The following is a 12,338-nucleotide window of genomic DNA, read 5'->3' on the forward strand; positions in this document are numbered from 1 at the left end:
TTAATAGAAATGTAATTACTATATTTTTCCTCACCCTGCATTTGGATCTTGCTATGTATTCTTTAGTCCACTACAGAGCTTACCATTGCCAGCCAAAAAAAAAAAAGGAAAAAAAAGACCTTCAGTTGCGGTTAAAAGAAAGTATTTAAGAAGTGAGAGCCTAAAAACTCCCCTGTATATATATTTTAAACCAGAGATACTCTTACAGTAAAAGTGAATTATTGCCCCCTTGTGGTAGAGTTATATATTTGTTTTTTCACACAAATGAAATTCTGGACAGGATATTTCAGGCTTCACTACCCCGAAACTCTTTGTCCTTACAGTGAATCTAAAGTAGTTATGAAAACAACTTGAGATATTTTTGAAGCCACCTCTCTGTTTATTCTTACTCATCTTAAACTCTGTGGAACTTGGTCTAAATTGATTTTCCTTTTCTGTTTGAGGTACCAGATATCAAAGAACTTAAATCAACTGGAGTGATCAATATTATATGGAACAAACTCAGATATTATTCAAGTTACTTTTCTGTAATCTTGATTGCTTCACATGAGTTGATAAGGACTCAGGCATAGAAGTTGTGTCCTATACCTGAAGCACAATAATTTTATCCAGAGCTACTCACTGAGGAAATTTTGAAACACCACGTGCAGGACATCGTAGTGGTAATACACTTAATTCATAAAGGTTTAGGTCATCCTCAGGATTACTTTTTCTCTTCTACGCTCATCAGTTTGAACAATGAAATAAGACTTTTAAACTAAATGGGACTTCCCTTTCAGCGAAATAGGCAGCAGACCTCATGCCTACTAAATTGTCTCTGAGAAGAGTAGAGAGGCCTCAAAGAGAAAGGAAGCCATTTTGTAATTGTCTTTTTGCAACAAAGAACAGTAAAATTCTACACATACACAGAATTGGTTTATTGAATTAGTGCTTACAAGTTAGTATAAATCTGCATAGGTAGTACGTATTCTGAATTCTGAATCATTTTCATGTTATATGTTCAGAGAAACCCATTTTCTTGGTTATTCTTTACTTTGGATGGTTGTCACTCTCCACCAATGGCCTTATAATATGAACAAGATAACTAGTAAGTTATCTCCAGATTGTGTGTATATTTTTAAAAGCACATGCTCTTTTTTTTTTTTTTTTTTACGTAAAGATGAAAAGACTGACTGACTACTTGGAAGTTTCAAATTATGACTTGAAATTCAAGATGTCTAGTGAAGTTTCCTTAGTAGGTGGCTGGTTATTTTTCAACACCATGACGTTTATTGGATTGTCCCTAAAATTTTCTCAAAGAAAATTTGATCACAGTCATCAAACAACTATTGAACAATTTGCCAGTCCTGTAAAAAGACAACAGTCTCTCTGTGAAATGTTTATTTTTTTTTCTTTAGTGAATTCACTGAATTTTATTTATTTTTTAAAATTTTATTTTATTTAACTATATTTTTGAAAAACCAGATAAAAATACAATTAATGAACTTTGTACTACTGTTATCAAGGAACCAAATAGACTCATCTCCTTTACTCATTCTAGCTCACTCTCTCTGGCTTTCCAGATGATGTAAATACATAACCATCACTATGTTGTTCTGAACCATTGTGAACAGTGGTAAGATTTTTATCTTGGGCTGTGTAGAATATAGAGGGGTAGGTCCCGGTCATGTTCATCATATTTGCCTCTTTGGACTCCTTTCTAGATAAAAGAAGCTTTGTGAGCTTAATGTCTAAAATATTTAGGTAGTAGTTCTTAAGATTTCACAGCTTAGATACTTTTGTGACTGATGCCCCTACTGAGGAACATGCTTACCACCACAGTATGAATGCTTTTGAATGACAGCTTTTCCTTGTACTCATTATGATAAGTTTTAGGGACAAGTTATAGTAGTACTCCTAGGAATAAATTTGTCATGGCCTTAAAATACAAAAAACTTCAATTCATAGCTGAAAACAAACTATTATTTCTGTAATCATAAAAAAAGAAGTCATGAAAAATTATAGTAGGACATTTAGGTAATTTGCAATTTTTCTAGAATAATAGTAAACATCTCTTACGTGTAAATATCTTAAGTGTCCAACTTTAGGTCACTTTCCTAAGATAGATTTCTAGATCTAAGTCAAAAGTTAAGAATATTTTTAATGTTTTTGACACATTGCCAGATGGCTTTTCAAAAAGGCTGTATCAATTTTATATTCTCATAATGCATCCTGATGCCTATCTTATCACAGTCTCACTAGCTTTTACATATTTTAAGAATTTTTCCGGTGACAACTCATCCTAGTTGGAGGTTTTAATTATGAGATTTGATTCTTGAAATATACTTAATAGCTATTTTACTTCCTTTATGAATTATATTTGTCTTTTGTCTGTTTATTTTTAGCTTTCAAAGTATTTCAGGAAGCAGCTGGCACTTTTCCAGAGAATTATCAATCACTCTTAAATAAATAAATCTCAGTTTCTTTAGTTTGCTATTGGGCAAACTAAAGTTGCTCATACAAAAAAGGAGAAATAACCCAGTTTCTGTTTGTTGTCTATATCTCAGTCCTTGTGGCTTTAGATGTTGAAGCAACCTTATGTTATGCATCCAGCACCCCATCTGAAGTCTAAGATTCATTGAGTCAGTAGTTATAGACTTCTAGTCCTCAGTTTCAGCTGCTTTGAAGGATCACTGGAGGTGACTCCCAAGTCCCCATAGTGAATTTCATAAATACAGTGAAGCCCAGGTTCCAGTCAACATCACAGACTTATCATTAAAATTTAGTAAAAATTGGTACTGGTTTCAGGTGATTAGCCTCTTCATCATAGTTGTGGCTATAACAAGGGTAATTATGGTCAATTTCATTTGCATGATGTGGCTTACTTTGCCCTGTTGTGTGTGTACATGTGTGTCTACAGAGAGAAGCTTTTATCTTTTTCCATAGTCACAGCTACTGAATTTATTTTTCAATTTTTTTGTATTGTATTTACCATAAGGAAATCTTTCTCAAAGCACTTAGTAATCAAGATGCAAACCCTAGACAGCCTTTGTATGTTATGATGTATGTACAAGAACCATTGTTCCAATGATGAAAAGACTCTTAGCTAAATCTAGTAAGAGGAAAAATCATTTGAAGACCTTCCTTGAATTAGGGAGCTTATGAAAGAATGAAATTCATGTTTGATTGGCAGTGGAGCTGGTATTTTCACAGCTTCATGTAATTTGTGATTCTGACTGATACCTTGGTTCAAAATAATCTATCCTATTTCTGATTCTAATAGCAGCAATCTACAGCTAGATGTTACGAGTATTTCCATAAGGGACTGTTCACTTTTTTCTGTAGAAGAGTTGATAGGTTATCCTGTTGGACCATTTCCACATGTGTGCAAGTCAGTGTCATTATGTTGGTTAGTGTAGCTTTGATAGCATCATTCTAACTTTGTTCATTTTGATGATAATCATGTCTCGCTCGTGGTATTTTACACATCTTTTCATCCTAGGAACACCTTTTTACATAATGCCTCATAAGCTTCGAGGGGAAAGATGATTGTAGTATCTTCATTTTATAAATGTAGAAACTGAAAGTCACAGCCATAATGTGTTACTAGACAACTCAGTTACAAGACTGCCTACCTACTGGGTTTCTTTCCTCTAAGAGGGGCCTTTCTCTATGAAATGCAATGTTTTCCTTAAAAATTGTAATATCTGGGCCAGTCATCTTCTTGCATTTATATAACAGGGCTGTTAATATTTGCTCTGTAGATCAAATTCTGCCTGATCTTGAAGAGATTCTTCTAATAGTGACTTAAGGCCACTCTCAAGTACCCAGGATATGTAGAATTTTTCACTGGAGTTGAACATACCTGAAGACTGACAATCTCCTCATAAAACTCAAACCTTTTCTGCTCATCTTGGGCAGAACATTTTCTCTTGTGAACTAAGAAAGTTAGGTTCATGAGTTGAGTTACTCTTTGGGTGACTGGCATCATATTTGCCCTTAAATGCTCAGGGTGAAAGTGCTTGGTAATGTGAAATAATCTGAAGGTACAGAAGTCATTCTCTGAGTCTAATTTCATAGTCACAGATGTTGACTGTGAACTTAAGTGGAAATGAATTAAGAAGCTCACGTGTCCAATATAACTTACCTTCAAATATATATATTTTATTAGGTTTAATCTTCCCAATTCTTTATATCTGAAAGTCTTAGTAGAGTTCAGAAAATGTGTGCAAGACCCCTTTCATACTTTATGGTAGGTTATGTTTTAATAGTTTATTACTCAGAGTTGGCTTAAAGTCAAAACAACCTACTATGGACCATAAAATGTTTTCAGTTCATTTAGTACTGTCCATGGTCAAATCTGGAGAAGGCAATGGCACCCCACTCCAGTACTCTTGCCTGGAAAATCCCATGGGCGGAGGAGCCTGGTAGGCTGCAGTCCATGGGGTCACTAAGAGTCAGACATGACTGAGCAACTTCACTTTCACTTTTCACTTTCATGCACTGGAGAAGGAAATGGCAACCCACTCCAGTGTTCTTGCCTGGAGAATCCCAGGGACAGGGGAGCCGGGTAGGCTGCTGTCTATGGAGGTCGCACAGAGTCGGACACGACTGAAGCTACTTAACAGCAGCAGCATGGTCAAATCTTGGCTAACCAGCTTTAAGCCTTTGGCGTTTGCAATATATCCTACATGAGAAATGATGCTACTGCTAAGTCACTTCATTCGTGTCCGACTCTGTGCAACCCCATAGACGGTAGCCACCAGGCTCTCCCGTCCCTGGGATTCTCCAGGCAAGAACACTGGAGTGTGTTGCCATTTCCTTCTCCAGTGCGTGAAAGTGAAGTCGCTCAGTCATGTCTGACTTTAGCAACCCCATGGACTGCAGCCCACCAGGCTCCTCCATCCATGGGATTTTCCAGGCAAGAGTACTGGAGTGGGGTGCCATTGCCTTCTCTGACATGAGAAATAGGGCTGACCAAAAACAAAACCAAGCAATGAACCAATAGCACAGAGATGTCATTTAAGAGAGAGATCTAAGGCAAATTTTAGGGTTGTAATAAAATCTCCCAAAACATCTCTAGTTGGAACCAGTACCATATAACTTATTACCAGTGGGATAATCATACAATCATAAAAACTAAGTGTTCAGAAGCATTTCTGAATTTTCTGCCACAATATGAACTGCCTTATGCAGATACTGAATAACTTTCCTACCACACAGCGTTCCATCAGCCAGCAAACACAAAAACCACTTGGCACTTACAGTTACATCACAATAATACATTAGGTAAGTGACATGAAACTAACCTTCTCTTTTCAGTCATTAAGCGTGGATTCGCTGTTAGTGAAAGTAGGGAACATTTATCATTCAACTACATAATTTATATGAAGAATTGAAATGGTGATTGTGAAGTTTTCTTTAATGTATATTCAGCATATATCTTAACAAATTTTAAAATCTAGGAATGTTTGCATAAATATTTTTTCATTTAATTTTGTTTTGATTCTAAAAGAAATTCCAGCCTTTAAATAAATGAAACAGAAATGGACTGAATTTTTAAATGGTAGTCAGCAGTGAATTTTTTTTAACAAAATATTTTAGAGAGAGAACATAGAACTAAGAAAACCTTCATAAAACTTTATAAGTGGAGCGTCTTTTAAAATATGCTATTTTATGTTAAGTATTTCTCTGCCCTCATTAGGTGTGTCTCTTCATTAGATACAGTGTTACTAAATAGTTGTAACTTTACAGTTTCTTTGATTAATGAAGCCTTCCACTAAAGTTTCATTGGGTAGGATTAACTACATTTAAAGATGACAAAATGCCATTATAACATTAATGCCAGAATTTAATGAGAACCAGAAGTTAACTTCAAGGACATTTATAATTTAATACGAGGGTACCCTTATACTCTTACTATTTTACCATAGCATCCTATCTTTGTTCTCGTGATAAAAAGTTTAACTCAGCAAAGTTGTACTTATTGAATACCAACTATGTGCCTACCAGGTGCCAGCATCTCATGAGTGAGACTATTTTTCATTCTCAAACAAAACAGACCATTTCTGATCAGAAAGAGGAGAAATGAGAACCACCTTCCTCACTTAAAAGTCCCATGACCTCCTTTAATCTTGGAGGACTCTAGTTTCCTACAGCACGTATCTATCATCCTAACCTCTGGTCTGTTTATTTTCCATGTCATGTCATCAGCCACCTTCTCCACTGTCTGGATTGAAAAGCTGACCAGCTATGTCTATGTAATAAAAGGATCTCAGGAATATTGGATTTCTTAGATGTAGGAAGGATGGAGATCATGGATTAGAATGGAATGTTCTATTTGTGGTACCGAATAGCTATACCTCACAGGAAGAGAAGCTTATGTTTTGTGCAACTACATGATAAAATCGGAAGTAGGGACAGGTAGAAGAGGAAAAAGAGCTGACAGGAGGATTCTTTTCACTCTGTGAGGAAGAACCTTCCTGTACTGAAGGTGTACAGTACCAAACTACAAGTGCAGATGAACTTTCAAGCTCTTTCCTGTTCTAAAAGTCCCATGATTCCTATGTGCTTAGAACCCAAAGAGGGCAAAGGACCTAAAGCAAACATCTATGTTCCTTATTCTTTTTTCTCACAGTTCTATGTAGACATACTTGCAAAGAAATGTTGAGACCTTATAAAGACTGGAAATGGTAACCACAAAGTGGAAGAAGTCAAATACAGTAGAGACCAAGGGAAAACTGCATCCTCAAACTCCTGATGGAGGAAAACTTCAACTATTTAGCTGTGGTCTGGGCTTCCTAGTGGCTAAGGTGAAGAGGAGAAACAGGAATAACGGGGTGTGATTGTTTTTTGGTAGTAAGACACACCCCTGCTAGTTCCTCAGAAACAAGCATTTTTCTTGCTCTCAGTAAGAATACCTTGGTTAGGAGGATTTATATAAAAAGCCATAAACCACATAATAAATGATGTCCTCATGAATTTTTATAGAAAATAAAGAGGTATTCCACATATGTCATTTCAAATATTGGCCTTTGGAGAACACTGAGGGAATAATGTTAAAAGCTAGACATTTTTTTCTCCCTTGGGGCAGGGAGAGGGGCGTTTGAAACTTCTGGTATATTTACTGTAGATAAATGCTTATTTTCTTTTGACCCACTGACATGTGGAGCAGTAGAAATATGTAAAGATGTCTAGTACAGGGCAGCATTGTTAAAAGGAGGAGGGGATAAATGGAATTTTTGTGGCAGAATGATATTTGCAAGACTGATCAGGCCGCTGGGAGGTTTTTAAATATGCCAGTTCCCTGTAACAGGAAGATCAGTCTCTGAGACAGCATATCCAATTTAGTAAATTATTATTATTCCGTCAAAATTAATGTGAACAATTTTCTCTTTGAGGCTGCTTTTTCCATAGGTGATGTTTTCCAGATGGGCTTTGTGTAAAACTCTTAATGTTTTGTGTTTTCTTTCCGAGAGCAAGAGCCTTTTCTGACATGTCTTCATTTCTTTCTCTTCCGGTTATTGTAGGGAAGAGAACTCCAAAAGCAAAGGAGAAAAAAAACAAGAAAAAGAAGAGGAAGCTGATAGAAAGAGCCCAGGAGCAACACAGCGTCTTCCTAGCTACAGACAGAGCTAACCAGTAAAATAAAAGACACGGAGGGTGGAGGTTTTGTTTTGTTTTGGGTGGAGGGCAGGGGGTGGTGTTTTTTGCAAAAGTGCACACAGCTACTCTCCACACTCCCGGACATGGTGGCATTTGTGCTGCTCTGACCAGTAGCTGTTCCCAGTAACCTTGTGAAAGGAGGAGCCACAAGCGTGGGCTCTGTGTTATTTATGCTTTGATTTGCATCGGGAGACTGTGAAGGTGGGCGATTGCAACCTGCAGCCAAGGCAGCAGGAGTGAGTGCAGAGCATGTGACTGGGTTCCCTGTGTGCCCCGAGGCGGAGGGGCTGCCCGCCCGGAGGCGCAAGGCTGCGACCCCCCACCCCCCAACTGGAGAACTGACTTGTGCATATTTATGGAAGGACGACCCTTGGCAGGCAAAGTGCTGTTTCACTTGTGACCTGTGTTTCCCACGCTGTGTATTTTCAAGGATCAGTGTATGTGGATATCTGCCTAGTGTTACCACACGTTGTTCTCGGCATCTGTTACCTTCCAACTGTTGTGTCCAGAGACTGCTCTTAGCGGCAGAAATTCCTGCTCAGTTTCACAGCAGCTCGGATGTGTACATACCCTGCTGGGGCTGCATATAAACCTCTTATTTACTGTATATTTATGCTTTTTTCTGTGTAACAAGTCATACCCAATTAATGTTATGTCTCCCGTTTCTAGTGGTTCCTAACCATCGTCCCGTAAATGACTGTTCTAGTTTTGCGAATTGATGAATGTTTTGCTGCCCCTTGAAACTTCTCTTTGTGGGCTTATTTCTCATTGTAAAGATAGGATAAGCTAGTTTGTACATAGGATCAAATGACCCTTGTCAGAGAATTTGAATATCAATAGACCTTCCCCACTCCTCACCATAGCTAAAGCATGAGGCATCTGGAGGTCAGAAGCCAAAAACTGCCTTTGAGTCTAAGATGTGATGACTTTATGAAACACAACTCCATGAGCAAGTACATGCAGTACTTATACTACTACTTATGCAGTTTCACAGGCCAGCTAGAGAATTTTTCAAATTTTTACTTTCAGACTTCAATATGTATAGTTTTTATTTAAAGCAGTTCCTGACTTGCAATGACAGAGCACCTACCAATATTCTTGGGTCCGTGTAGAAGTGACCACCTCATGAGACCATGCATGGAATTGGAGGAGAAAACACGATGAATTCCTATAATTACTGGTCAGATCTTAACAGGGCCCCTTTAAGCCAGAATTTCTGATTCAAGACTGAGAGAGGAACCCTGTGGAGACTTCCCAGGTGACTTTCAGAGTAGTGGTTTCCAAAAACACCATTGTCCACTAGGGGGTATCAGTTCTTAGAGGGTTTTGATAATGATGCTTCGTCCAGAAGCATTATTACCTTCTTGGATGATCCAGAAGAAAATTAGAACCAAAAGGAATGGTGGAAGATTTTTTTGAGGGAAAAAACAAAGCAAGGTAAAAGCCTTTTTTTCTCACCTTGCATTGGCTAAACTACCTCTTTGCATTTTTGTTTAACTTTTGAGTCAAAAGCATCTTACCAATAAGTATAAATGTCATGTACATCATTATGAAAATAATATTGCTATGAGATAAGCCATATATGAATGTTGTATACAACTTTAGGGTTTGCATTTAATCCTAAAGTGTTCACCTCCTTTCACATCTATTTAGACTATATTCCTATTTACTAAGTGGGGAGGGGGCTTCTTTATATAGTGCTTCATTGTTAATAAATCAATACTTGTTCTGTTTCTGGGATGTTCTTTTTGTGCATTAAAAAAATTCAAAATTATTTTTGTGGAGATATTCTTTTCTTTAGAGATACATTTAGGGGGAAAAGCAATATTTTAGCAACTGTAGCCCCAAATAGTGGTCTTTAAAAAGAAGCAACTTTTTAAAACCTGTGTTTGTAAGTATATCAAGGAGATTAGTTTAGCTATAAATTGCATTGCAGCAATGGAGTTGGACATGACTGAAGAGACTTGGCATGCATGCAGAGTGATTAAGAGTGGGCATTTTAAAGCCACACTGCCTGAGGTCTCATTTGGACTCTGAAGTAACCTGGAGCAAACTGTCCTCCTGGGTCTCAGTTTTGTCGTCTGTAAAAAGGAGGTAATGGTATTACCTACTGTGTAAGGTTGTGTCTTAAGGTAAACTGTGTAAGGTATGGTCAGTACAGCATGGTGCAGACTGAGCAATACACAAGTTACCTGCTACTCTTATTACCTGTGTCCTTGGCTATTTATTCCCCAAATTATCTTCCTTATCAACAAAATAGAATATATTTATGAAAATATCCATTCCCTTCAAACTATTTTTGATGTCTGGATATTCTTTGCTCAAACTTTTATAGGAATTGATTAAAGCTACTTGATTTTTAAACCTCTAGTTATAAGCAAACTGCGTGCATGCACTCATGAGAGAGAGAGAGAGAGACTGACTACAGGGTAGTGCACAGCTTCAGGGTAATTATACAAAGAACATCTGGTGGTTTTCCACAAGTGGCTGTACCATTCCTATACTTCATACAGTGTATATAAATAGAACATGTGAAACTGCTTTTCTTAGTATTTTCAGGTATCTTAGCATCTGTAGAAGTAAAATACGGAACTACAACTTTCTCAGTTAAGAAGCTTGAGTGGTATTTTGATAGGGATTGCACTGCATTGTAGGTTGCCTTCAGTAGTATGGCCATTTTTCTTTCAATCCAAGAAAACTACCTTTCCATCGGCTTATGTTGTCTTCAATTTCTTTCATCAGTGTCTTATAATTTTCTGATTATGGGTCTTTGCCTCCTTGGGTAGGTTTATTCCTTTATATTTTATTCTTTTTGATGTGATGGTAAATGAGATTGTTCACTTAACTTCTGTTTTGTTTTGTGTTTTTTAATTTACTTTAAATTGGAGGTTAACTTCTCTTTCTGGTAGTTCATTGTTAGTGTATAAAATGCAGTATATTTCTGTACATTAATTTTGGATCCTGCAACTTTATTGAATTCTTTGGGCTCTAATAGTTTTTTGGTGGCATCTTTGGGATTTTTCTATGTATACTCTTATGTCATCTGCAAAGAGTAACAGTTTACTTCTTCCTTTCCAATCCCTATCAAAATAGCAATGGTATTTTTTACAAAAACTAGGACGATTTTTAAGATTTTCATGGCACACAAGAGACTGTAAATAGGCAAAAAAATCCTGAGAAAGAAGAACAGAGCTGGAGGAATCCCATTCTGACTTCAGACTATATACGACAAAGCTACTAATTAAATCCAGTACGGTACTGGCACAAAAACAGACACATGGATCATTATAAATATATATGCACCCAACATAGCACCACAATATGTAAGGAAAATGCTAACAAGTATGAAAGGGGAAATTAACAATAACGCAATAACAGTGGGAGACTTTAATACCCCACTCATACCTATGGATAGATCAACTAAACAGAAAATTAACAAGGAAACACAAATTTTAAATGACATAATGGACCAGCTAGACCTAATTGATATCTATAGGACATTTCACCCCAAAACAATGAATTTCACCTTTTCTCAAGTGCACACGGAACCTTCTCCAGGGTAGATCACATCCTGGGCCATAAATCTAGCCTTGGTAAATTCAAAAAAATTGAAATCATTCCAATCATCTTTTCTGACCACAATGCAGTAAGATTAGATCTCAATTACAGGAAAAAAAACTACTAAAAATTCCAACATATGGAGGCTAAACAACACGCTTCTGAATAACCAACAAATCATAGAAGAAATCAAAAAAGAAATCAGAATATGCATAGAAACAAATGAAAATGAAAACACAACAACCCAAAACCTACGGGACACTATAAAAGCAGTGCTAAGGGGAAGGTTCATAGCAATACAGGCTTACCTCAAGAAACAAGAAAAAAGTCAAATAAATAACCTAACTCTACACCTAAAGCAACTAGAAAAGGAAGAAATGAAGAACCCCAGGGAAAGTAGAAGGAAAAAAATCTTAAAAATTAGGGCAGAAATAAATGCAAAAGAAACAAAAGAGACCATAGCAAAAATCAACAAAGCTAAAAGCTGGTTCTTTGAGAAAAATAAAATTGACAAAGCATTAGCCAGACTCATTAAAAAAAAGGAGGGGGGGAGAAGAATCAAATCAACAAAATTAGAAATGAAAATGGAGAAATCACAACAGACAACACAGAAATACAAAGGATCATAAGAGACTACTATCAGCAACTATATGCCCAAAAAATGGACAACTTGGAAGAAATGGACAAATTCTTAGAAAAGTATAACTTTCCAAAACTGAACCAGGAAGAAACAGAAGATCTTAACAGACCCATCACAAGCACGGACATTGAAATTGTAATCAGAAATCTTTCAGCAAACAAAAGCCCAGGACCAGACGGCTTCACAGCTGAATTCTACCAAAAATTTAGAGAAGAGCTAACACTTATCTTACTCAAACTCTTCCAGAAAATTGCAAAAGAAGGTAAACTTCCACACTCATTCTATGAGGCCACCATCACCCTAATACCAAAACCAGACAAAGATACCACCAAAAAAGAAAACTACAGGCCAATATCACTGATGAACATAGATGCAAAAATCCTTAACAAAATTCTAGTAAACAGAATCCAACAACATATTAAAAAGGTTATACATCATGACCAAGTGGGCTTTATCCCAGGAATGCAAGGATTCTTTAATATCCACAAGTCAATCA

The 12,338-nt window shown here is 36.8% G+C and overlaps 1 protein-coding gene across 2 annotated transcripts in view; it reads left to right on the plus strand.

Moving 5' to 3' along the window:
- Window positions 1-9,418, plus strand: part of RSPO2 (R-spondin 2) — a 172,393-nt gene extending 162,975 nt beyond the window's left edge. For both annotated transcript variants that reach the window (XM_027561315.1, XM_027561316.1), the window contains one exon: window positions 7,509-9,418. In XM_027561315.1, the coding sequence (XP_027417116.1) occupies window positions 7,509-7,624 (116 nt within the window). In that variant the 3' untranslated portion in view covers window positions 7,625-9,418. The remainder of the gene's footprint in view (window positions 1-7,508) is intronic.
- The last annotated feature ends 2,920 nt before the right edge of the window (window positions 9,419-12,338 follow it).

Source organism: Bos indicus x Bos taurus, chromosome 14 (assembly GCF_003369695.1).
Source record: "Bos indicus x Bos taurus breed Angus x Brahman F1 hybrid chromosome 14, Bos_hybrid_MaternalHap_v2.0, whole genome shotgun sequence".
In the NCBI taxonomy this organism is placed as follows: domain Eukaryota; kingdom Metazoa; phylum Chordata; class Mammalia; order Artiodactyla; family Bovidae; genus Bos; species Bos indicus x Bos taurus.